Source organism: Protopterus annectens, chromosome 3.part0 (genome assembly GCF_019279795.1).
Source record: "Protopterus annectens isolate FY-2018-M chromosome 3.part0, PAN1.0, whole genome shotgun sequence".
Lineage (NCBI taxonomy): Eukaryota > Metazoa > Chordata > Ceratodontiformes > Protopteridae > Protopterus > Protopterus annectens.
Genome location: NC_056731.1, coordinates 244,399,285 through 244,425,045, shown reverse-complemented (window position 1 = coordinate 244,425,045; position 25,761 = coordinate 244,399,285). Strand labels below are relative to the sequence as shown.

The 25,761-nt window shown below is 38.0% G+C and overlaps 1 protein-coding gene across 2 annotated transcripts in view; it reads right to left on the bottom strand.

The window, feature by feature from the left end:
• The window catches only part of LOC122796326 (reticulocyte-binding protein 2 homolog a-like), a 316,928-nt gene that overhangs the window by 53,648 nt on the left and 237,519 nt on the right, over positions 1 to 25,761 (bottom strand). For both annotated transcript variants that reach the window (XM_044064720.1, XM_044064719.1), the window contains exon 3: positions 6,276 to 6,463. In XM_044064720.1, the coding sequence (XP_043920655.1) occupies positions 6,276 to 6,463 (188 nt within the window). The remainder of the gene's footprint in view (positions 1 to 6,275; positions 6,464 to 25,761) is intronic.

Here is a 25,761-nt window from a genome sequence, read left to right as displayed (position 1 = left end):
GGTTGTTTTACCTTTAATTTTCACTCTCTGTTGTCAAAAAGGGATAGGTTTTAGACAGGCAAACTCTAGCCATCCCAAGAGGCCTAGTCAGCTATAAATTCACACTAACTACAGATAGGACAATTCAGAGCTTATCTAAGCAAGCCTGTGTTGAGCTGTGTCTGACTGTGCAGTTGCCTGGTAAGAGAAGATTTATTTTGATTTATATTTTATTTTTACCACTGTTTTTTCACTGTTCTTAGGAAGAAGGGATAGCTCGTACACAAGAACATTTATCAAAATGTTGGTCTGTAATTTACTGATCTTTACAGTTTAAAAAAATGTGCAAGTGATAGTGAGAAAGGTATTCCAGCTTTTGTATGACTTTCATAACTGGTTCAGTCAGCGCAACAACTTTATTCTACTTAATTTCATTTTTAGTTGTATACTGTCTGTGTGATTTTGATTATCCTTTTCTTTTAGAATTCTTTATTGATATGAAGCAGGAAATGGATTCCTTAAATGAGTATGCCATTAATGATTTACTAAAGCACAAGTATCTTTTACAGTTTACTAAATACTACATATATTTAAAGGTAACACTTGATAATACTGGTGACCTGTCTTCCTCATGTCAAAGGATGGATGATTTGCTTACCATTCTTAGTAGAAAATCTAGACTTACTGATGACGATTGCACTTGTATAACTGGCACAGCTTGTAAAACTGTTGTTACATACATTAATGACTGGACTGATGCGATAAATATTGCTAGGCAAAGCGCAAACAGAACACATTAGAAAGGAAGTATCTGTTGTCACAAAAGTTAATTCAACCCTTACTGAACAAGATAATACCACTTACAAATTTGGAATTCTGGATACAAGTATTCAGCAATCTGAGGACTCAGAGCATATAGAAGGAAATAAAAAAATTGGAAAGAAAGGAAGGTGCTCACAACAAATAAGGAAGAAAAAGAAACTGATTAATGTCAATAAAGCAAAGAGAATACATATTAAAAAGGACACTGCTCTGTTATGTTAACACTCAGATTACACGGAATTATGACATTTTTCTAAAAGAAAACCTTCAGTCTACAGAAGAAGACATCATTTTTTCCAAAAGAAAAGGTAGAAAAAAGAGACATTGGGCAGGTGAAAAGAAATAAAAAATTGGGAGGAATAAAGAAAAACATTACTGTAAAAAAAAAAAAAAAAAAAAAAAAAAGCGGAGAAAGACAAAAGTTGAAAACATGGCTCAAGCTGTGGATGTACAAAAGCCACCTGTATGAGAATTGTACGCTTGCAAATGTAATAAACAATGAAAACATAAGGATTAATAAGACTAATGGTGATGAAGATCATTCCTTTCTAACAACTGATAGAGCAGATATTTCTGAATTAGAAATTGAAGATTTTTTCAAATATGTTCAGAAAAGATATTCTTGTAATTGGTGATTCAATTATTAGGGGAACTAGTACTTTCATTTGCAGAGAGGATAATGAATATCAAATAGTGTGATGCTTGCCAGGAACAAAAACTAAGGATGTGAGAAAGACTTCAGAATGCCTTAATGAAATGAAGCATGAATCTGTATTTTATTCATGTTGGTAAAAATTACCTCATTCACAAGGACTCTCTGAATGTTATTACGGAACTTAACAGCCCTCTTAGTTGGCACAGTTTGTACAAGTGTCAGGATGTACTTTTCACAAATCACATACAGAAAGGAGAGTCAGGTCAATGCAAATGAAAAGTTTTTTAGGGTAAACTACATGAAAAAACTGCCCCGTTTAAAAAAAAGGGAAGTGTGTATAGTATCCAATTCTAACTTTGGGCACATGTGTTTAGAAAGGATGGCGTACACACTTCCAGATCAGGGAAAATAATTTTTGCAGCTAATATTTTGCAATATTTGGCAAACAGAAGGCAAGATTTTTGCCAGGTCAAAAATTTAACAGTTCAAAGTCAGCAACATCTGATGCATTTGTGATGGTTGTTAAGGCTAGAAGCATTAATAATAATGTTTTTTTTTTTTACTGGAAAACTTGCTACATTCCCGTAAGACTGATGTTGTTATTGTTTGTCAAACATTGGTAAACAGCAATGTCTGGAAACCAGTTCTGTCAGGGTACAAATGTTTTTACTGTAACAGACAGTCTAGCAAAAAAATCAGGTAGCGGTGTTACAATAAAAATTAAAGATTGTTATGAGACCTGTGATTATTACATATTCAATACTATAGCTTGTGTAACTGTGACAATAAAGATAACCCTGGAACATATAACAATTGCCAGAGTGTACAGACCACCAATGTCAAGTGTTGATGACCTAGAAGAATTCATACATTTCTTGCATGAAACACAGGAGGGAAGAACAGTAGTGGAAAAGGGCTTAAATTTACCAAATTGGAATAATATTGAATCAACAACATTACTAAGGAAATTATTTACAATGTATGTTCAGGGATAACAATTGCTTCAGATAGTAAAAAAGCCTAGCAGGAAATGGAACACACTAGATATTGTTTGTGTTCCTAAAGAAATTACTGTAACTTCACCTCAAGTTTTACCATTGTTGATGTGCAGCGATCATGGGGTTATAAAGGTTAATTTCTTGCTAGATAATTTTGCGAAACAGAAATATAAACCAATGCACAAAAGATTAATAACAGATTACACAGAAGCAAAATAGTCACTATGTAAAACTAACTGGACTTATGCTTTCAGTGGAAAAAGTGCAGAAGAAATATGGAAAATTTTGAGAGAGAAATTGAATAAAAAAAATGTTTAACATCAGGCTCTAAGCACACAATGGCAGGAGGATATATTTCCATAAGAATAAGATACTTTATTAAGGCCAGAGAATAAAAAATATAAGAAATGGAAGAGGTTGAGTTATGACTTTGAAAACTAAATAAACAAGCTGAACAGCCAAATTAAACATAGTGTGAGACAAGATCAAGAAAGAATGGAAGACAATCTATATAAAGATAATTGAGCATAAAAGGAAACCATTTTATAGATACATAAGATGTAGGAGTAAAGACAAAGAGTAAACTGTGTAGAATCTACAATTTATTCTCAGACACAACAGATTATAGATATATTTACAAAAATTTATGCAAAGCAGTTTGGCTCCATAAAGGGGGTGATAAATTGTTGTAGTGACATCCAGATAATCTCAGACAATGAAATCAAATTTGATTATACTGATAAAGAACTATGCAAACTGATTCCAAACAAAGCACATGAAGGAGATGGAATTAACAGTAATGACCTGAGAACACTTCAGCATGAACTTACATTACCAACAAATCTGTTACTTACTAGGTCATATAAATACTGAAAGATTATTCACAATTGAAACATGCGCTTGTTAAAACTTGTCTTTAAGGGAAAGGGAAGTAGGAGAAACCCACAGACATGCAGACCCATAAGTTTACTTTCATGTTGTGGAAAAATAATGGAGAATGTTATATTGGATAAATTACTGTCAGAATTGGAAAGGTTGGGATTTGAAACCATTTATTAGCATGCATATGTTGAAAATAGATCTATTACCACTTGTAACATGATGTTATATAACAATATAATAACAGCTATGAATTAAATATTTTGCTGTGATGCAATTTAAATAGATTTAACTTCAGTATTTGACAGGGTTATATACAAAACTGATCAATTAATTAGGAAAACTAGCTATTGATGTACTCTTGATGTACTCTTGATAAGAATATCTGCATAGCTTATAAAAAGGACATGGCAGGTATCATACAGCAACTGGACAGGTAAAATTCAACATTAAAATCAAGGTGTCTCATAGGGTTCTTATCCTAGGCCCACACCTGTTCATAATGTATATTTCAGAACTAGCTTTTTCATTTCAGGTGTTGTACCCAGTATGCAGATGACTTGAACTCTGGGTAAACTGATTACATGTGTTACAAATAGGGCATGTCTGCAAAAGAACTTGACTAAACTGACCATTTAGGCACAGGAGAATAATACATTCCTAAGCATATGAGATTTGGGAGACATAAACTGAAAGGAGAACACTTAATACCACACACAGTGATTGAAACTGTAGATTCATTTAAGGACCTGGGAATAAGGATAGATCCAGCTTTGAGTATTTCTAATCATATCAACCAATTGGTTAATGACAGTCACAAAACTATAGGTTGTATAAAAGAAGTCTTGGAAATCAGAAATGATGAAGTCATTGTTTGTTAGTTATATTAGTCCCAAACTTGAGAACGGGATAATAAGGAAACCGTATAAGAAAACAAGCATGAGTAAACCAGAAAGAGTATAACAGAAATATAACAATGGCATCCATGGATGTGAAAATGTAAGATACTATGAAAGACTAAAATATCTCAATTTGTATAGTGTCTCATACTCCTATTTAAGTGGAGAGAGACCTTATTCATGTATATAATGCATTTATAGACAACTACCTCTGGGAATGTTTGGGGTTATCAAAAAGTAGTAGAGAATGATCAGACAACCTATGTAGAAGATTCTATAGGAATGAGAACTGTACTAATTGGTTCTCTGAGACAGCAGCTGATGCGTGGAATAGACAACCAAATTAAATTAAAGCAAGCACTAGTTTAGATTATTGTAAGAACAGCCTAGACACTTATTATGGGAGCAACTTTTCTGGTATATTGGCAGGCTAGAAGGGCATTATTGCCCATGCTTGAAATCTCTATGTATAAGTATCCATGTAAAAGGAAGGCTTGATGGTGTTGCAGGTTGCTTGTATTACCTATCCAGATGGAGAAATTTAAAAAGGCTCCTGTACCCACTATAGTTCTCTTGAGTCATCAGTCATGCTTATTAGCAAAAGCATTTAACCTAAATGTACATTTTATGAAAAACACATTTAAAAATGCGTTATTGTCCATTACATGATACAGAAACCCAATTCTGAAAGCTCTTATAACTTCATATGGACAGTTCATCAGTTTTCTATTATGAGGGGAGGATAAGAAGTAGCCTACAGAAAATATGGTCAGACATGTTTTCAGTATGTGGACAACAGATTTGGAACTGGGTAAAATAAAATACTACAATACTGTTTAAGAAGAGCTCATAATTGTTTTCTAAACTTAGTTTTCATCTTCTTTCATCATCTTGGGAAAAGTCAATGAGGGAACATCTCTCAACCAAAAATATTGTTTGCTTATATCTATAAACTGTGAATCTACATTGGGATGGTCCATCATAACAGATGCTGATGAGAAGATGATGGGGCTCTGGAAATCTGTGTAACAGTATAAATCTTGGTATTGTTATTTATAATGCATTGATCTTTGCTATACATGACAATCAGAGAACAAAAATGTGTGCCAACCCAATGTACCAAGTATTCAGAAACATAATAAACAACAACAAATATGTTAATTCTAAGAATGGTCATGGAATATAAATATAAATTACTACGCTTTGAATTAGTATCAAACATTAATATTTATTTTTGGATACAGTACATTTCTCTTTTAAAGATAAACTGTCTGTATGTTACTACACAGAGATCTGTTGTTGCAGCCGTTATTAAAATTTGTATAAACTGTCTTTGCAGAGGATTCCATCATTTAATTCTCACTAACAGCTACACATCAATGATGTGTGTAACAAAGAATTCCCATACTTCAGAAGAAGTTAACATATGGGATTTTTTACCTGGATTAATTTCTACTTTTGGAAACAGTCTGACCACCCATAATCACTGCAGTAACTACTTACCAGAAAAACAACCAATAGGTTCTGTATGGTTATGACTTTTAGTCTTTAAATAAAGATAGAACACCATTTCTCAGAGCACCATCTTTGTTACTACAGTTAAAATTCCAAGGTGCTGAGTATCTTAACATGCACCACAGCACTGAGCTACACCCAACACTTTTGCAAACGCCATCATGTGCACCACTGACTTGTGATCCTTAATCGCTCCCCACAAAATCTTACTAAAGTACCCTTACATTGCTCTTTGCCAGGCTCCAACAATGGACAAAGGTATCTAGTATCTGCCATCACTCCTGCTGTACTCTTTATACTCTGTATCTAACAGACCTGCTTCCTACCCTTCTATGTTTTATGTCCTGTGTAACTGTTTACCTTTATGTCTTAATTCCAGCATTCAGTGCTGTAAAAGCATTTTAAATCTCATGCACATGAATGGGCTAAACCAAGTTTGGAGATGCAAAGCACAGCTTCACTTTCATATCTTTCAGTATAAGACAGTAGAAATAAATAAGAGATTTGAAGTACATTATAAAGATATACCAGGCAAACTAGGTGGAGGTTGTCTACTTAATTCTTCTATCACTTTCTTTCTCATGTCATCAATTCCTTCTTCATGCTGTTCCTTGTACTTCATTTCAGCAGTTATCATCAGGGATTTCTCAGCTTCCAGCTCCAGAACCTCATGGAGTAGTTCTTCCTTCTCGGCATAGAGGGATTCAGTTCCACGCCTGGTGAGAATGCAAAAAACAACACGTTGGAAATTTCTATCAAATTAATACACAAACATGCTTTGAAGGTGAAGCTTTATGGTGCAGAACATAAAAGGCACCCTATGTCAGCTAGATTAAAGTATTTTTGCTTCTAACACTACATATTTATCTAAGAACAGCTTGTGCAGGTATCAGAACACTACAGCATTTGGAATTACATTTCTTAGTATATGAATGAAGTACAGTAACAGACATAATTACTTTCTCAACTTGGCAGAGGGTAGGTTGTCTGATGAAACTCAGTTACTACCATAAAGATCATCTAACAGCCAGAAACCCAAAAATCCAAAAGTAGTCCAAAAATCCAAAAGTAGTCCCTGACATTGCTTATGATAGTAGCAATCCACTGAGCCTTGTTGTCACACTGAAGTTAGTATAAACTTCTACAGTGGCAAAGAAGAGGTTTTTAAATTATGTAACCCTGATTACTGATTAAGGAGCAAAATTCAGACTTCATAAGCCTAAACAAGTGGAGGTAAAGACCTCCTTTTGCAGAAATATGCCAGTTGAGTAACCCCAAGTACTAAAAGGAATCCAGAATGCATTCCCTCCATTTCAGTTTGGAAGTGATGAACATCTCTAAACATGTAAACAATGTATTAATTAAGTGACCTATCATCTGAAATTATAAGCAAGACAATTGTTCTTTTCACTATGTTTAAGGCAAATTAATGTACTTAAATCAATTAAACTGGAAAGCGTACTATAGGTTCATAGGTTCATACTAGGCTATCTGCCCTAGGGCATTTATAAGCCTAGCCAGAATGTGTTTGGCTTTCACCACCCATTTTAAATTTATTTTGCTATGCCCTTTTTCGAGGTTAGTATACTGTGCCTCTGTCTAACAGTGACACAGAAGTGATACCCGGGGTAAACCTACGATCTCCCATCCACTCATCAAGATTCCTCTTGAAGAAAGTCAATGAGGGACTCTGCCTAACCTGGACTGGGATTTTATTCCAGAGTGAAGGGAGCCTCTGGGTTATGAATCTGTCCCTCCAGCATGTCCTATTTATTTCAGTGCTGAGGTTCAAGTCTCTCGAGTGCGTAGCTCGATGGGATTTGGATTTTCTGAGGTGCAGCATGTCCATTAATTCGGGTTGGACATGGCTTTATACGTCAGGCACAGATCGCCTCTGAACAGGCGGTATGCCACTGAGTAGAGCTGGAGTTTCTTTAACTGGGCAGCATATGGCATCTGTTTGAACCCTTTGATCCTCTTGGTGAGGTACTTTTGGGGTCTTTCCAGTTGCTGCAAGTGTCTGGTAAGGTACATCCCAAAAGGGGCATTGTACTCAATTATGGGCCTGATGAGGGATGAGTAAAGAGGCACGATGACCTCCCCTGATCTAGATGTGAATCCCTTCATGATTAGGTGGGCTATATAAAATGTTTTTCTAACCACTTTGGTCACGTGGTTGTCAAATGAGAGATTGCTATCAACTTGGGTCCCCAGGTCCCTAATTACTTCTTCTGTACTTAATGGATTACCACCTATGTGGTAATTTGTGTGCACTTTGTTTTTGCCAAAGGGGATGACTATACACTTTTTGTCATTTAGCTTGAGGCCATGGCTCTGGCACCAGTTGTCTGTTTCTATGAGGCCCTTTTGGAGGATGCTTGTGTCGGCTGGAGAGTCAATTATGGTGCCCAGTTTGCAGTCATCTGCGAACTTGGTCAGCCACAGTCCTTCCGTGTTGGCCTGTACCTCCGAGAAATATATACCGAACAAGAGAAGTCCCAGGACTGAGCCTTGTGGGACACCACTTGTAACTGGTTTGGAGTCTGACATGGCTCCAGCAATTCTAACCATGTGGGTTCTGTCCTTGAGCCAGTTTGCAATCCATCTAGTGACATAGGGGTTTATATTTAAGCTGGTGAACTTACCTATAATGCCCGAGTGGGGTATTGTATCGAAGGCTTCTGCGAGGTCCAGGTAGGCTGTGTGGACCACCTTCCCCTCGTCAATGGCCTTGGTGACTGTTTCAAAGAAATCAACCAGGTTTAAGAGGCAGGATCTGCCCTTAACAAAGCCGAACTGGGTAGGATCCAGTGTCTGTAGGTCCCCAATATCTTTATTTATGAGGTCCATGATGATCCTTTCCATAGCTTTGCAGACCAAGCTAGTCAGGCTTATGGGGCGATAGTTTCCAGGATCCGTTGAGGCACCAACTTTATGGAGAGGGACCACTGTTGCTGTACGCCACTCTTTGGGCACATATCCTGTAGTAAGGCTGAGATTGAACAGTAGTTTTATGTTTGGGTTTAGCTCATCTTGGAGTTCATGTAGGAAGCAGCCCGGGACACCGTCTGGTCCCATTGATGCTCTGCTTTTTGCTTTGGAGAGGTCGGCTCTTACCTGAGCATCTGATAAAATGGCAGAAAGCATTAAAAGTAACACATTGAGACATTCACCTGAATTAATCATGTCTATGCAACACCCTGCACTTGACAGTGCTGTGCAGGTAATGCAGGTAGGGTGGAGGACAACCAAAGGGTGAGATGTTAATGTGGCACCAGGTGTACATTAAATGTCTTATGACAAAAAGCTGAATGGAAAGCAAAGGCGCAGCATCCTGGCTCAGTAAAGAAATGCAAAAAAAGGTCTTCCAGAACCCAAAGTTTAAAACTTAAAATATTTCCCCATTTAGTTTTTCACAAAGGAGGCATTTTCCCATTTCCTTGTTTTTGTAACTGGTATCTAGTAGGCCAGAAACTGTAAATTTTGCATAGTCAAGGGAAGAGAGTTCTATAGCTTGGGACCTCATTAAGATGAAGCTTTGATGAAGAATTCTAGTGTATAATTATGGGCTAGTAAGGTGAAAAGATTGGAGACGGACATAAGTTTATGTGCTTGAGGAAGGAGTGCAAGTGGGACAGGGATGCAGGGAACAGGACTCAGTACATGAGCAGATATGAAAGTAAAAGTTCTATGTGCTATGGGTAAGATTTTGCATCAGATGTATAACAAATGTTGCTCTGGGTGAAAAGACTGCACTATAAACTCATAACACTTACTCAAGACAACTTCAAGCCTGTTACAGTTGATACAGGAGCCAAAAATGATAAATAGAATGTCCCACTCCATGATAGGAGTTACTGCTTTTTCAGTGGTGCTTCTAGCTTTGTGAGTCAGAAGATGTGCAGTTCTGTGACATACTGCCAAAAGAGCCTTACATTTAGTGGCTATGGTGCCAATATTAACACCTGTAATACATGAGCTGATGTTTTCTGGTGAAGCGCCTGAGGCCCATAATATCAAACCATCAGAGCAGAAACATGCTGGTATGCAGGGAATGGTAATTCTGGAAGCACTTATGAAAATAGCGAAGAGCAGTGGACCCAACACAAAGCCTTGATGAACACCTATTCTAACCTGCTCTGACTGGGAGAAGGAGATGCCTTCCAAAACTCTGAAGAAGTAACCACTCAGACAACTGTTTATTCAAGATGTGCTGCAGAAAGCTTTCCAGGCTTCGTGCATTTAGAAAGGAGGTGAACTGTGATGCAACAACTTACCCCAAAATTTTAGACAATGGGGAGAGAGAATACCAATGGGATGGCAGAAGGAAAGCAGGAATGGCTCATCCCGCTGTGATGAGGGAAATTGCTGAGGATAACTTTCAAAGGTCTAGGAAAGTCCCACTAGATAGTCATAGGTTACTGATAAGCCTAACTGGCACTGCAATGAGGATGGCAAAGGATTTTAGGAACTCAGTTATCAGAAAATCAGATCCAGTACCTCAATAGTTGGGTAGTTTTTTTTAAGCCTTATTTACTTTGCAGGTCAAGACATTCTGAAAGTGGAAAGCAGGGATGTAACCTTTATGGTAAGTAATGTCATCGAAAGGAGTTTTGTGTAACAGTTTCAAAGGAATTGTGAACAGGATGACTGCTTCTGCATAACTGGAAAAGATCTGAAAAAAAATGATTTGTTAACTGATTAAACCCGTCAGACACGAGCCTCTTTTCACAGAAAACCTGGAAACCTTGTCTAGTTAAATAATTTGCTCAGAGTCAAACAACACAGCTGGCAAATGCAAGGCTGAGGGGATCAAACCTGGGGCTGCAGAATGAAGCTCAATATCAGCTCCACAACCTTAGTCCTATTCACTAAACTGCAATGACTAATTATGTCTGATTTGGGGAAAACATGCAGTACTGGACTTGCTAGGCTAATTATTGACCCTTTTCTGTTGTAGAAAAAAGCCTAGATAGTCGTACCTGACAACAGATGGACTGGGTCTGTGATACAGTTTTTTTGAAACAGTTGCTTAATGAGCAAAAACTCATCAAATCTGTATGAGAAGGTGGTATAATGGTTAAGGTGTTTACCTTACAGACACAAGGTACAAGGTTTGATTCTTACCTTTGAATGGGAAGTTGGCTAGGCTTAAAATGGCCCAAAAGGGCAACTAGCCTACTAAATACCTACGAGAGTTAACAGTTCTTAAGTAGGCCAATTTGTTTTTCTTTTCCAGCCTGAGTGGTTTTCATAACTTCTGCATTCAGTCTGTTTAATATAATTTGTTACTAGAAGAAAATGCCCATCCTTAACGGGTATGAGGTTATCTAGTAAGCATTCTAAGGCTTTGCTGTAGGCTTTCTGATTTGTAACACAAGCCCAGTCAGCGCATTCTAAATCATTCAGTAGGGAGGACTCATGTTTATTTACACCTTAAAAAAAATGAATACCAATTCAGAAATGCTGGTGTTGAAAAGAGTAGAAATAACATAATGATTACTGAAAAAGAAAGGGTGTACTGTAGGGAGAACTGGCATGGATGTGGGGGTGCTGGTGAATGCTCAGTCAAGTAGAGTGCCCTTGTTACTTTTTTTTAGCTCCTTGAAAGACCTTTCGTGATAGATCCTCTACTTCCACTCAATCAGTCCACTAGGACTGGGGATACAGCAGCCAGGATTTCCAGTCCAGGAGAGGGCTCTGCAGTCCATCTGCTCCTGCCTGTGAATCCCCAGTGAGAAGTGGGTGCTAGGGAGCAGTCCGGCTTTCTGGTCTTGTGCAGCATTCTACCCCCTCACCTTGGCAGTTCAAGCAGCAGCCCAGTTCCTTGGTTTCAGTCCAGTCTCCACCCCTGCAATCTTGCTTGTAACTCGTTGTGTAAGACTAAGTCAAGTCTTGTTGAAGTCCAGATAAACTTCATCTACCTATATTCCTCTGTAATCTTTTCCCTTCATCAGTCATTAAACTTGATGTGGTTTGGCTATAGACAACCATTAGATGTCTTAAAAATGGATGTACTCCTAGAAAGCAATCAGTCCTCACCTCCACATTCTCTCCATGATGTTTCTTGTCAATGCTTTTGAGCTGACAGTCCTGCAGTTCACCCTCTACCAACTCTCCTTTTAGTCTTGTGTATATCCAGTGCTCTACCAATTCAACCCTCAACTCTCCCGGAACTGCACCCTGTCCTTGCTTTCCTTTTGTAGGTGCATATATCCCTCGTTTTCTCCTTCCTACTATATACTTAAAAATCATTGACTCCTTCTGCCAGCTCCCATATGACCTGCACCCTTGCTGGACTTTTGCTTGCATCTAGCGTTGAGACCTTTCTAAATGTCCAAAGAGGGTCATTTTTTGTGGAAATGTGGTATTTTGTAGGACAAGCCACACCCATAGCCAGTGCAAAACAGAGAACTTCATTTTTTTCCCCAAATAAAATCTTATTCTTAAAGCATTTGAGTTGTTTATGCTGCTTCATATAATATTTACGTGTTTCATATGCAAAATAAGTGTGTTCACAACTATTAAAGAAAACTTAGGAATATTTCTGTCCTAAAATCTCAGGATATTGACATTTTTCATTGTTTTTCACAGGACACAATTGGTCAAAGGGGGACTGTCCTGCAGAAATAACAACAGGTGGCAACCCTACTTGCCTCCTTGTAATGTGATTCTCCCTCTCCTCTCTTCCTTTACATTTTCTGGCACTCTCCTAGCTTAGCAAAATCTGTCCTCTAAAAAAGTCCATGCCATCACCTGTCTTTGTATTTTTAGCCTTCTCTATACAAAACCCACTGTGACGTGATCAGCGGTATCTAATGGTGCTTTCATCTTGACATCACTGATACCTCCTCCTTGCTTGGCTATGCTCATGTCCAGAATGCTATCCTTTCTGGTACAGTCCCAAACCAGTTAGTTGAACTCCTCATTGTCCAGGATTCATCCAGCATCCATTCCGTCTCTAGCCTACAGCTTAAAATTTCCCAACTTGCTGTGCCAGATTCAGATTCCCCCTGAATGTAACAATTTTCTTCCTGCTCTACCCCTTTCTCATCCTGCTCTATTGATACATCTGGGGTCTGACTGTGTGTGTGTGTGTGTGTGTGTGTGTGTGTGTGTGTGTGTGTGTATATATATATATATATATATATATATATATATATATACACACACACACATACCTATAAACATACACACATACCTATATATCCACCGGCACTTCCCCTCCTCTACTTTACCTGTCAGGATGCCCACCTTAAGTTCTCGCCCTGCTTGTATATTTTCTCCTACCCTTTCTGGCCTCACATTTGATGTCCTTATTTATGTACAATGCTGCTTTGCCTCCAATCCTCCCTTCATGTCATTGGCCCATATTTCTGTGACATCAGCAGTGCTTGCAGCCTTCCAATCTTTCTTCCCAAACACCTTGTATTGCATAATGATTCTAACCAGTTGTACCTCAAGTCAATCTTGTTTGTTCTTCAACTACATTTTGAGTCAGCATTTTCCTTCTGTCTACGTCTTCAATAACCATCTCTCGATTCTGCTTCTCTGACACCACCTCCCCACTTCAACTTTAGCTTAAAGGTATGCTAATTGAAATGTACCTTTTCAATCCAACTGTGAGCACTGTTAATCTTTCTGGGATAAGATGGAGCCCATCCTTGGCACACAGCTGGTCTCTCTGCAAAGTATCTCCCTATCAGTCTAAAGCACTTTTACCTTTTCCTCTACTGTAACCAACCATTACAATCTCTAATTTTCTCCTTCCTCAGTGCACTGGCTACTGGCACAGGTAACACTTAAAATGTTACTTTGACCCAAATATCCTGGCATCTTTTCTACTTCTTTGATTGCCCCTGCTACCAATTCCTCTATCCTCTCTGACAGGGCATTTGTACCTACATGTACCACAACATGCACTGAGTCCTCCTCTCTGGTCACCTCAGTCACCTCCTCCCATGTCTTACTAAGTTTACATCTTAAGAAAAGGTTTCATACTAATGATCTGGTCTCTCCTATATCTCTTGCCAGGGCTCTTAATTCCCTTAGTGACTTAGACGTCACTAATCAAAACCCTCTTCTCATTCTACACATTTATTTCAATTACTTCCTGGCCTACACCATTATATTTACTTTCTGTAATGTTTCCCTTTCTAGTTCCACCCTCCCATCCCCATCACTGTGCTGGTTGCTGCTCTCCTTGTGCTGCACATGATCCCTTTTCTATCCATTCTGAATTCTTCCTAGAAGCCATATCTACTGTTCTGTCTCTTTTTGTCTTCAGACCTTTCCATTTGACTGACAGCCTCTCCCTGACCACTTCCCTCATGTTTTTGGTGCATACTTTACTTCTTGCATTCCCAACTATGTTTGTTCCCCCTTCATCACTTGTCACTGCTGTTTGCACCAGTCCTTCCACCTTGGCTTCTTTCTGCTTGACCTTACTTTTCATGGTCACCTTTCTCACTTTTTCCCTTGAACTGCTCTATTTCTTTTCAATTACTCTGCACCATTTCACATGCTTATTTCTGCCTGTACAACTTCTGCCCACATCTTGCTGTTTATTTCCTTTTTTCCCTCTATCTTTTCCCACCCCATCCTGTTTACTGACGTCTTTCTGCCTCCTCATCCTCTCAGTCCCATTCTGTCCTTTTCTGCATGAACAATCAATCCACTAACACCTCCATGTCTTGTGTTCTCTCTTCTGAGGATCCCCATTCTTCTGTAAATCCCCATACCTTCTGTCATCACAATGCTTCCTATGTCAAACAGCTGCCCAATCCTAAATGCCTTTCTCATTTCTTCTCCTTATTCAGCCAGAGGTGATCCAATCATTATGTCCCAAGTCCCAAATCCCTTATTTTTTTCCTTTTTTGCAAATACAGCAGCACAGAACCTTTATTTTCTAACTGAATATTTATTACGGACCTATTCAGCAAATGTACTACAGTGAGACATTAATAGATAATTAAAAGTAGTAGGAAAGCATTCATTTAGTTTAAGCAAAAAAAAAAAAAAAAGTTTTGGTACTTTCTATTAAAGATGCTCACTAGTTGTTCAGCACAAATGAAATGACAAAATTTTTCTCTCAGTAGTGCTCCCCACAGTCACTAGTACTTGAAAAAAACAGCTGAAATATGCTTCCTGTTTATTACTATTAGTTTTAATTACAGTATAATACAAATCCCTCTACAAAGCGGAGAACCCCTTCCACTTTTTCAGCCACTTTGTATCTGCTTAGTGTCTAGCAGACTTTGTTAGTGTCAGAAGAAGGAAACAAATTAATTCATTTGCTTGCAGGTGACACCTAGCAGCAGTACTGGGTATTGCATCTGTAGAACATCAGCACATCAGTGCCCTAAGAAGTTGCACACTTGCCTTTGGTGCTGGAAGGTCAGTAGGATGCGAGTTTTATTTTCATCACAGGTACTTGCATTAATTTTCAATAGCCTATAGGCTGCTCTGACATGACTTATGTATTGCTTTTTGAGACATGAAAACCCAGTCCTATTTGTCCTTCTGTTTCTTTACAAAACCAGTGGTTCTACAAACATCTGAATGAGGAACCTACATCTGCGCCAACAAATAAGCAAGACTCATTGGAAAGATTGGTTCCTAACTCAACGTATTACCAGCCTATGGAATAAGTTAACACTAGAGGTCAAAGTACTAATTCAACTATCTTTAAAGCTAGTCTTGATAATTGGATGGGGCAGATACAAATTTACACCAGGGTTCTCATGTACAGCCATGCTTGAATTGTGAGATGATGAGCAGTATTAAGGGCTTGAAAAGGAAAGCATGAATTCTTAAGTATGCCTACTTAATGGTGTACATGGCTAGGCACCTTATGGGTCTTGTGATTGCTTGCCTATTATTGTTCCTGTGTTCCTTTGAAAGCATGTGCTCCCATGACATGCATGTGTGAAGCCTAGGGAGGCAATCTCTTTGCATCTGACAACATGTATTAGAGCTGCTGGAGCTGTTAAGAGGAAAGGTGCATTCTACCAGGGGATGGGTAGGTCATTCTGCAGAACCAGCAAAATGTCCTCCTTCCCACTACCTGATTCCCAGGAACAGACGGGCAAATACAGCTATCAGGGTAACAGTGTAGAAGTAAATGACCTACAGAGTTCTCGACTAGTCTGGGGATGCCCAGCTACTGCCTCAATAAAACTAATAGGCTGAATCATACTGGTAGAAGAGCCATTGGGTGAGGTCCTGTGGAAAGCAAAAAAAAAAAAAAGCCAAATCAGGTGACCATGAAAAGTCCTCCCCAACCAAAACAGTAAATCAAAGCAATGTGCTTCCACCTAAAATTACTGCTAACACCTTCAAAGATTACATCTATCTTCCTCAACTACTGCCTCTGCTAAGTCATAGGATACCTGTCTTCTAACCCCTTTTCTAACAATATGCCATTCTTTCTACCAGAATTTCACTTCAGTGTTTTGTTTATCAAAGACATCTCTGTCTGCTAGCCTCTCTCCCAGACTTCCACTTTTCATTCCTTAAGAAAGCTGTGCCACATAACCATATCATTTTCTTACAGTTTCATCTCCATGGAAAACTGCTTCAATAAGTACTTTACCAAAGATAGGTAATAGTAACTACCAGTTGCAAGCTTTTATATGAGGTGTGGCAATTTTCTTTGCAATATTTTGTTTTTGGCATATTTAAAAGAATATGATATGTCGTTTTCATAATTAAGCACATGAACAACACACCTCTTGAGATGTCTAACAAGGATGTCAAGTATCAGTGTTCATTTTGCTGCCAGTCTTAAGCCTTTATCTTTATTTTATTTTTTAGTCATAAACCTATATCTTAGAATATTTAGCTGTCTGTATGATTCACAGTTTTGCAGTTTCATGGATTTTAATATATAGATATTACTTACTTTCAAAACTGGAAAGCTAAACAGATGATACTTACATTTTAATACATCACTTACAAAACCTACAAAAAGGAAGAGATTACCAAAAGCAATCGATAGTGAATGCAACTGTAAAAGCCTCTTTGTTACAAAAGTACAGGAATAATAGTGGTCAAAATACTTGTATACATTTTTATCTATGACAGCACCATAAGAAATTAAAACATAATATCACTTAAAGCAAGGAATGCAGGTTCTGAGCTTCTGTAAGATGTTTTTGTTGTATGTTCCTAATCTGACATCTTAAATGTAGAGCATTGCTAGTTTTTGGGTGAGAGACTAAACAGACAAATCACAGAAATAAGCATGCATGTCTGACCCTAGAGAACAGCCAGAAGCGTGACAACTCAGTCCACAAAATTATACATACATAAATCAGCAAACAAATAAATAAAATTAAATATACTAGGACTTGCTAGCTTAATTGGTGAAAACCATGACTGCGTACCCAGTCATCCATATTTGATTAGGATCTCAAGTACCTGTTGAATCTTTTGTTGGGGGAGTGACAAAAGCTAATGCTTGCCAATATGTGTAATTAGGGATATAATGGGCTGGGGGCATGCTGTTGTTGTGTGGTCTGATAGACTAAACAGTACAGAAGATCGACAGTCTGCTGGGTAGGCATGTGAATGAGACCTACAGTGGGAAGTGTCATCATGGAAGGAGGCCAGTCCCTTTACAGCATCCTACTCTATGTTCAAATGTCAGGTATGAGAAAGAAGCCAGCTTATCTCAGGAGATAGAAAGTAACTATGGGGAAAACCCTAAATCCCTCACATGGATGACAAAATTACTTCAAATTGAATTACCTTTATCTAAAGAAGAACAAATGGAACATAGGGGTCAACAGATTGGCAGGGAAAGGCTTGATGATCAGATGGGTACCAATGCAAAAAAAAAAAAGTGCAAGGCTGCCTACCTAGAATATCTGAAAACCAAAAAATGTGATTAGCTCATAGACGGTCAGTGTTTTCACCTCCCAACAATTACAAGATCAAAGAGTCTCTACAAATACTAGTCTGATATTAAAGTAAGGTAATCTGTAGTTCTTACTGCCAAGAAGTCTTTGTCTGGGGATAAGATTATTACTAAGAAAGCAAATGTAAGTTGTCCTATATTCATGGCTTTGGTAAAATGTTTAGTCACTTTTCACAGCGTGAAGCTATTAAGGATGCATGCTATGTCCTTTTGTTCACTCTGACGAGGCACCAATTACTTTACAGTAGCTACAATACAACAAATGATGGTGCACATTACTTTTTATTTACAATGCATAATGTGGTCAAGATTGCTGAGTTTAGTGCTGATCCCTGACATTTCATCACACAACCTCTGTCTTATTTCAGTACAAACAAAAGTCAAATGTGCTAGAAAAGCAGCGCATTCTGGTTCTTTCTTGTGTTTTTGTATACCGGCATATGGGCCAATCAAAAATCGCTAAACACGGAGCTTCTCATGTTTAATGCGGAACACAAGAAGCTCCGTGTTTAGCAATTTTTGATTGGCCCGTATGCCAGGTATACGGGACAATCAAAAAAAAAAACAAACAAAGCGGAGGCTGGCCGGGATTTAAACCGGCAGGGCGGGACTCGGGAATCAGGCTGCTGATCTTGGGACAGTCCCGCCCAAATAGGGACGTCTGGCAACCCTGAGTGATACCCATAACTCATTCAATCAATCACCATAAATATATCTCTGAACAAAAAAAAATCATGCTGTAGATACATGGAAAAGTCACGTACAACATAAAATGCAAGAGGAAAGACAATGAATGTTCTGTGATAGGTCTGCATTAATAATACAAAAGTAATAAAAAAGTAGCACCCTCATTATTTCTCTGACAATGGTACCCTTCCAGACCCTCTTAGTGACCACCTACCCACATTCACATATCGACTCCCTTCTCCCATACACCAAACACATAATTACATTACTACTCGCAACCAAAAAAATTTCAACCCCATAATCTTCATTGACTCCCTTAAAACAATAAATTGGAACATCCTAAAAACTCTACCTTTATATAATGCTGTTGCCCACTTTAACTCAACCTTCTTAAAACATCTTGACTTCCATGCTCCTTTACGGACTAAGAGAATAAAAACCAAAACTGCCCCTTGGCTAACCAAAAATACTCTAGTAACCATGAAACGCAGAGATAAAGTCTGGGCACTTTACCAAAAAAATAGGTCTCCCCTACATCAAAATGAATATAAAACACTTAGAAATAAAGTAAAAAAGCTTATCATCACTGACCGACAAAACTACTTCTCCATACTCCAAAAGAGCAACAAAACAAACCCACAGAAATTCTGGAAAGGAGTCACTACCCTTATCAGTCCTGGCAAAACTGACAACCCCAGCCCAGACCCTAATGCTCCTGACATACACTTAGCTACACAATTTAACTCTTTTTTCATTAATTCTATTTCTAAATTAACCTCAACATTCTCTAACAACATCACTCCCTCCACCTCTCCCTCACCTTCCTCTTCTAACACTTTTACCTCTACTCCGACTTCACTCTCTTCTTCTCCACCACCACGATCCTCTCTTCCCCTCCCTCTCCTTTTTCTCTAAATCCTATACCCATATCCACCATAAAAAAACTCCTTCAGAAACTCAAGCCATGCTCCAATGCCCCAGACAGCATCCCATCACACTTTCTTAGTATAGCTGCAGAAGCCATTGCCTACCCCATTAGTATACTAATCAACCGCTCTACCCAAGAATGCATAGTACCCCAAATCTGGAAAAAGGCTTTTATCACACCCTTACATAAAGGTGGTATTAATAACAACACTACTAATTTCCGTCCCATAGCTATCTTATCTCCCATTTCTAAACTCCTAGAAAAATGTATCCAACTACAACTCCTACCATATTTCTTAGACAATAACCTATTAACTCCAACACAGCATGGTTTTAGACCTGGTCATAGCACTATGACAACCCTCCTCTCCTTCCTGGAAACCATAAATAAAGCCCGAGACTCTGGTCACATTGTCTCTACCCTCCTACTTGACCTCTCTAAAGCCTTTGACACTATCTCTCACAAACTTCTTCTAACTAAACTCTCTCAGCTCAACCTATCTTCTTCTGCTTTGAACTGGTTCTCCAGTTACTTATCTAATAGATATCAATCAGTCAAATGGAAAAAGGCCACCTCCTCTTTCCTTGCTACCCCAACTGGAGTTCCCCAAGGTTCCATACTAGGTCCTCTCCTCTTCAATATATTCATAAATGACTTCCGTAATTCTATCCCTTTCTCAAATATCATTCAATATGCAGATGATTCAACTATTATCTGCTCTGCAACATCCCTCCCTATGCTACAAAAGCTAACACAAGACACATTCTCAATCACAGAACAATGGATGAAAAAAAATCACCTAGCACTAAATGCCTCTAAAACCAAATTAATGGTATTCACTCCCTCCAAAATCACCTCTATCAATACAAACACTTTTTCTATCACTAGTCACAACAACACATCTCTGGAATTGGTGTCTGAGACAAAATTACTTGGGCTCCAAATTGATAAGCTTAAATTCAACTCCTACCTACAACTAAATATAAAAAAAAACATCAAAAATTAGGCATGCTCTACCGACAAAATCGTTACCTCACACCATCCACTAAAATCACTCTCGCTGCCTCATTTATTATCCCCTCCCTTCTCTATGGAGCCCCACTCTTAACTAACCTTCAATCATCCCTTAAAACACAACTTTCCTCATGCTACAACAAAATTGCCAAATTCGCTACTAGCCACAAATCATCTAGCCACCACTGTTCCTTCTCTCCACAAACTAAAATGGCTAGAACTATCCAATCATCTCACCTACACTCAACTGACTCTTGCACAAAAACTCATTTTCAACCCCTTACTGTGCCCATCCCTATCCTCTGCCTTTAAAATGCACCTAACACAGTACTAAGATCTAACAAACAAAACCTAATAGAAATATACAAACCAACCCGTCCCACTGGAAAAAATCTCCTATCCTATGGTCTAGCTCGTCTCTGGAACTCTCTACCACCATCCATTCATACCATCTCCAACCACTTTACATTCAAAAAATCTCTTCACTCTCACCTATCATCCCATTGGGAATGCTCCTGTTCTCATCCATCATAATCTATACTAGCAAACTTTTTCTCCTCCTTTCTGGCAACTTCCTATACTGCCTCTCCTAATGCAGGCATTCTCTTCTAGTATTAACTAAACATTCTCTGAAAACTGTGTCATATTTTCATGCTTCCTAAAAGTTAATGACCTCTCAGTACTTATATTATAATGTTTCTTTTCTAAGTATGAATTTTCTGTAACAATCATCACCAGTCTGTACTACTAATAACCTCAAGCTCTAAGCTGTAACACTTGTAATTATTGTATTTTAACCAAAAACCTATTTGCAACCTTGTTTCTAGAACTACATTAATCATAATGTCATACTCTAAGCTGTATCACTTGTAAATATTGTATTTTAACCAAAAACCTAATTGTAACCTGGTTTCTAGAACTACATTACTTGTAATGTCATACTCTAAGCTGTATCACTTGTAAATATTGTAATTTTAATGTATAACCTATTGTAACCTTGTTAATGGAGCTTTTCTCCCCAGGACTCCATTGAAAACGGGTTCATCTTGGCCCAATGGACTATCCTGGTAAACCAACTGCAAATAAATAAATAAATAAATAGCATGCAAACCCACTCAAGATGTTTTGTCTACTAGGCATGCTTATCCTGATTCACAGATAAACTGCTACCCAGTGATGCCGGTCTCCATTACTTAGCAACAAGAGTTCTAGCACCACATGTAAGCATAGCAGTTGGAGGAAATGAGGCCTATGTTAATGAACAGCCCATTGTACTGCTGTCAGTTATGAAACACACAATTCACCTTCCACAGTAGAGCAGAACATGTATAACTTTATGTGACTAAGTAAAAACTGGCAACTATGCATTTCAGTGGGGGGGAGGGGTCTGTGCAGGGTTAAGCAGCTTCACCCTGACCACATTACTTACCCAAGTAAATTATGACATATATGTCTATGTAAGGCTGTGCAAGTATGCATCTGTCTGCCTGTGTGTGTGCGTAAGTATAAGGGCAGTGTACAAGTGGGTGTGTGAGTACATGTAGTTGTTTACTTTGTGTGTGTGTGTGTGTGTGTGTGTGTGTGTGTGTGTGTGTGTGTGTGTGTGTGTTGGATGATCACTGCCTGCTATGAACTGTGCCTCACATGAGTAGGGAGATTGTAGATGCAGATTATGATGGTATTGGATGTTTGCAGGTCTGAATGTGTGCATGCATGTGTCTGTGTCTTATCTTTCTCGGTGTCTGTACATTTTGCATGTTGGTGTGTGGTCTCTGCTCTCAGACAGGGTGACTACAGCATTTCTGCTCTACTCAGCCTTCCTTGCCTAATCACAGATATGCTAGGTATAATATGTAAGTTGTCCATACGAGTGGCTGGCTAGGTGGCTGCATGCAGGGGTGGTGACAAGTGTGTGCTTCTGTGTGCTCTGCTACACCTGTGCTAACTACGATCATACTGTTTCTGCGAAGCGATTCATAGCCGTGAACATTCCCAAGTAATGAGACGTTGCTCTAGTGAGAATGTGCAATTCTGTGAATCAGCAGCAGCAGAGCCGCATAAGTAGGCTCAGCTGTGCAGTCAGAATTGCACTGCGGTATTTTTGTCCACAAAGCGTCCTCATAATGATGGGCAAAACATTGTTTTTGACAGCTTACCCACTTCACAAACAGTAAGTACTCGTGTCATTTTTTTTGCATATACTTAAAAAAAAAAAAAACAACTAAATGTTCCTAATCTTCAACAGCATGCTTCATCCCCTATCACTTAAGTGACACTTTCTACTGCTATGGTTTTCCTTTCCTTTAACAAAATCACTTGATCATAGTTTCTGCTCTCAACTTTAGAGGCTAAAGCACCTGCTACGTATCCCATTCAGCCCTTCTCCATCTGAAGCAGCTTCCTGCAACATTTCTTTTTAATTGTTAATGTCTTTCCTCTGAAACATGAACAAGATGAATGCTTAAATGACCATACCTCAAAAATCTCAGAAAAGAAGCAAAGAAAAAAAACAAAATAGTTTGTCAAAAATAAATAAATAAATTATATATATATATATATATATATATATATATATATATGTATATATATATATGTATGTATATATATAAAAGAAATTTGGTATGGCATCGGCAGTATATGGTCTGAGATGTAGTTTCATTTTAATTGCTAACCTCTTAATTTAACTGCTGTCTAGGCACACAGTTTTATATATGATTTTCTTTAGTTTCATACTGGATTTAAATGAGGTCCAGTGCAAATACATAAATATGTCTACCTCATATTGTATTTATGTAGTTCAATGTGTTTAATTTCAAACTTTTATTAAGTTAAATTTAAAGACCTGTACAAGAATTAGAAGTAAAGCACCATGATCAAGCAGACAGTTTAGACCATTAAAGTTGCTACTGAAAACTAACTACTGGCTACTTACTCTGTTACACTGCTTAAAGCACAGAAATTCTGCAGGAGACGAATCTTTCTGTAAACCCCAAAAGCCTGCTACCGAAGTATTTCAACCTTTAGGCTGCAAAACCCCAGCAAAAAGGGTAAGTAGTGAAAACCTTGGTAGTTTTTTTTTTTTTTAAAGCAAAGTCAACTATTCCTTCCCCCACATGGGATGTGCAGCCTCATAGTTATCATAATTAAGTAGCTGAGGAGAACAAGACCAGCATCTCACATGGAAAGTGCAAAAGAGCTTCAGCCCATGAAAATAAAATCATTTTTTAAGGTTCACTGAAACTATAAATATAATTTTAATTTAAATTCTGACTTCATATGTTGAACGAAGTCCAAGTGTTCAGTTTTACTTTAATTTTATTTTACTTATCCTTTTAGTAACTGGTAAAGTCTTTCTATGCCAATGGTCCATTTTCAGCAGAGGCCCAGGGAGAAAAGCTCAACATCAGACTTAAGCAATAAATGATGAGCAATTACATACAAGGGGAGAAACATCACACAACAGGTTAAATATTTTACAATGAATTGCTGAGTAATTATACACAATGGAATAAAAGCCCCTCAGCAGATTACACATTTTGCAATGAGCTGGGGAGCCACAAACACATATAAAAACGTTTTATAATAGCTGATAAGTAATTATTTACAAGGGGAGGAAAGCCCCACCACATTTATTTGTTTAGTTAGAAAGGGAGGAAAGCCCCACAACATACATTTATTTATTTACTGATTTATTGACATTTGGTGACTGGGAAAGCCCGACTGGGTCAGAAACCGATTTTCAGCAGAGGCCCGGGAAGAAAAGCTCCAGCAGTTACAAATACAAGCACAGCAGTTAATACACAGTAATATCAAATATTAGACAAATTCTAGGTTTATCCATAGTTGTAAGATGAGCACATTAGACTATTTTTACAAACAGAGATACAAGAAAAAATATATATATATAGATATATATAAATATATATATATAATTTTTATTTATTTATTTTTATGATGAGAGATGATAGATTCAAATAGCACATCAGATAAATAATAGGGTAGTTGTTATAGCATTAGTGATGGAAGAGTAAAAGTTGTTATATGTTATTAGGGTTTAATGAGTTATATGACACAGAGAAAGTAAAAGAGGGACTTCAGTTAGTTTTCCTTTGAGGGATATGGTTAGTTTATATATGAGGGGTGCTTTACTATAAATTGAGGGTTAAGTGTGATGAGCAGAGAAAAAGGATTTAGTATGGAAGACTGTTAGGGGGAGGATGAAGGAAAAGCACATAGGAAGGGGGAATTTATGAACTAGTTGTTGGACATGGGCAGATCCAGGAGTTGTAGAAGTAGGTTTTAATGCAAGTTTGAATTTTTTGCAGTTTTCAATACTAATGATATTAACTGGTAAATTATTCTAAATTTTTGCTATAGCATAGGAGTAGACACTTTCACCGGCTCTTTTATTTGGTTTGTGTATGTGTATAAGTTATCTATTAGAAGATTGGAGTTTCTGGTGGAAATATAAGCTTGAAGGGTAAATTTTAGGGCTGGACAGTTGTCCAGACGGAAAATTAGTTTTTGTACAATTGAGAGTGGTAAATAATCTATATAATGGTGGAGTTCCTTTAGTGCGTAACAGTGGTGAGTACGATATGGTAAGTTGGTGGCAAATTTATCAATTTTATAATAAAAGGACTCTGAAGTTTGGTTTTGAGAGAGGTGTGCAAATTTGTAAAGATGGGAGCACCTTAGAATAAAAAGGGGATCAGGTAGGTAATGGCAAGTACTTTTTTGGTGTCTGGGTTCATGTAGTTCTTATGTCTGTATAATGTTCCTAGTTTGACATGAGTTTTTTTGATGGCATTCAGTATATGTTGATCAAATGTAAGTTTGTTGTCTATGGTGATACCCAAAAGTTTAGCACTTGTTACTATTTCAATTTCAGTTTTGTTACTGGAGTAGATTTTGAAATCAGAGGAGTTATTTTTGCTTGAAAAAAGTAAAAGCTTAGTTTTATTAGGGTTTAGTAATAATTGTGCATTGGTTAGCCATGATTCCACTGCTGTGACTGCTGTCTGTGTTTTTTTGCAGCAGGTCAGCCATGTTGCCAGAGGAGGATATGACTGTTGAATCTTCAGCATATTGGATTAGTGTGCTGTGATATGGGAGGCCAAATGTAAGTTGTTTATAAATATGTTGAAGTGAAGGGGTCCTAAAATGGACCCCTTGTGGGACACCAGTTTTGTTTGGTACTGAGATAGGGAATCCTGCCATTCTACCCATTGCTGTCTATTGGACCAGTAGCTGCTAAACCATTGTTTGGTGGATGATGTACATCCTATTTCTGATAGTCTTTGAAGTAGTTTGTTATGTGAGAATGTGTCAAATGCCTTTGACAAGTCTAGTAGTAACACAGATGTGTGTAAGCTGGAGTCCCTAGCTTTACTGACTATATCTGTGAAAAAGATGAGAGCTGTAGTTGTACTGTGCCCAGGTGTAAAACCATGCTGGGTGGGGGT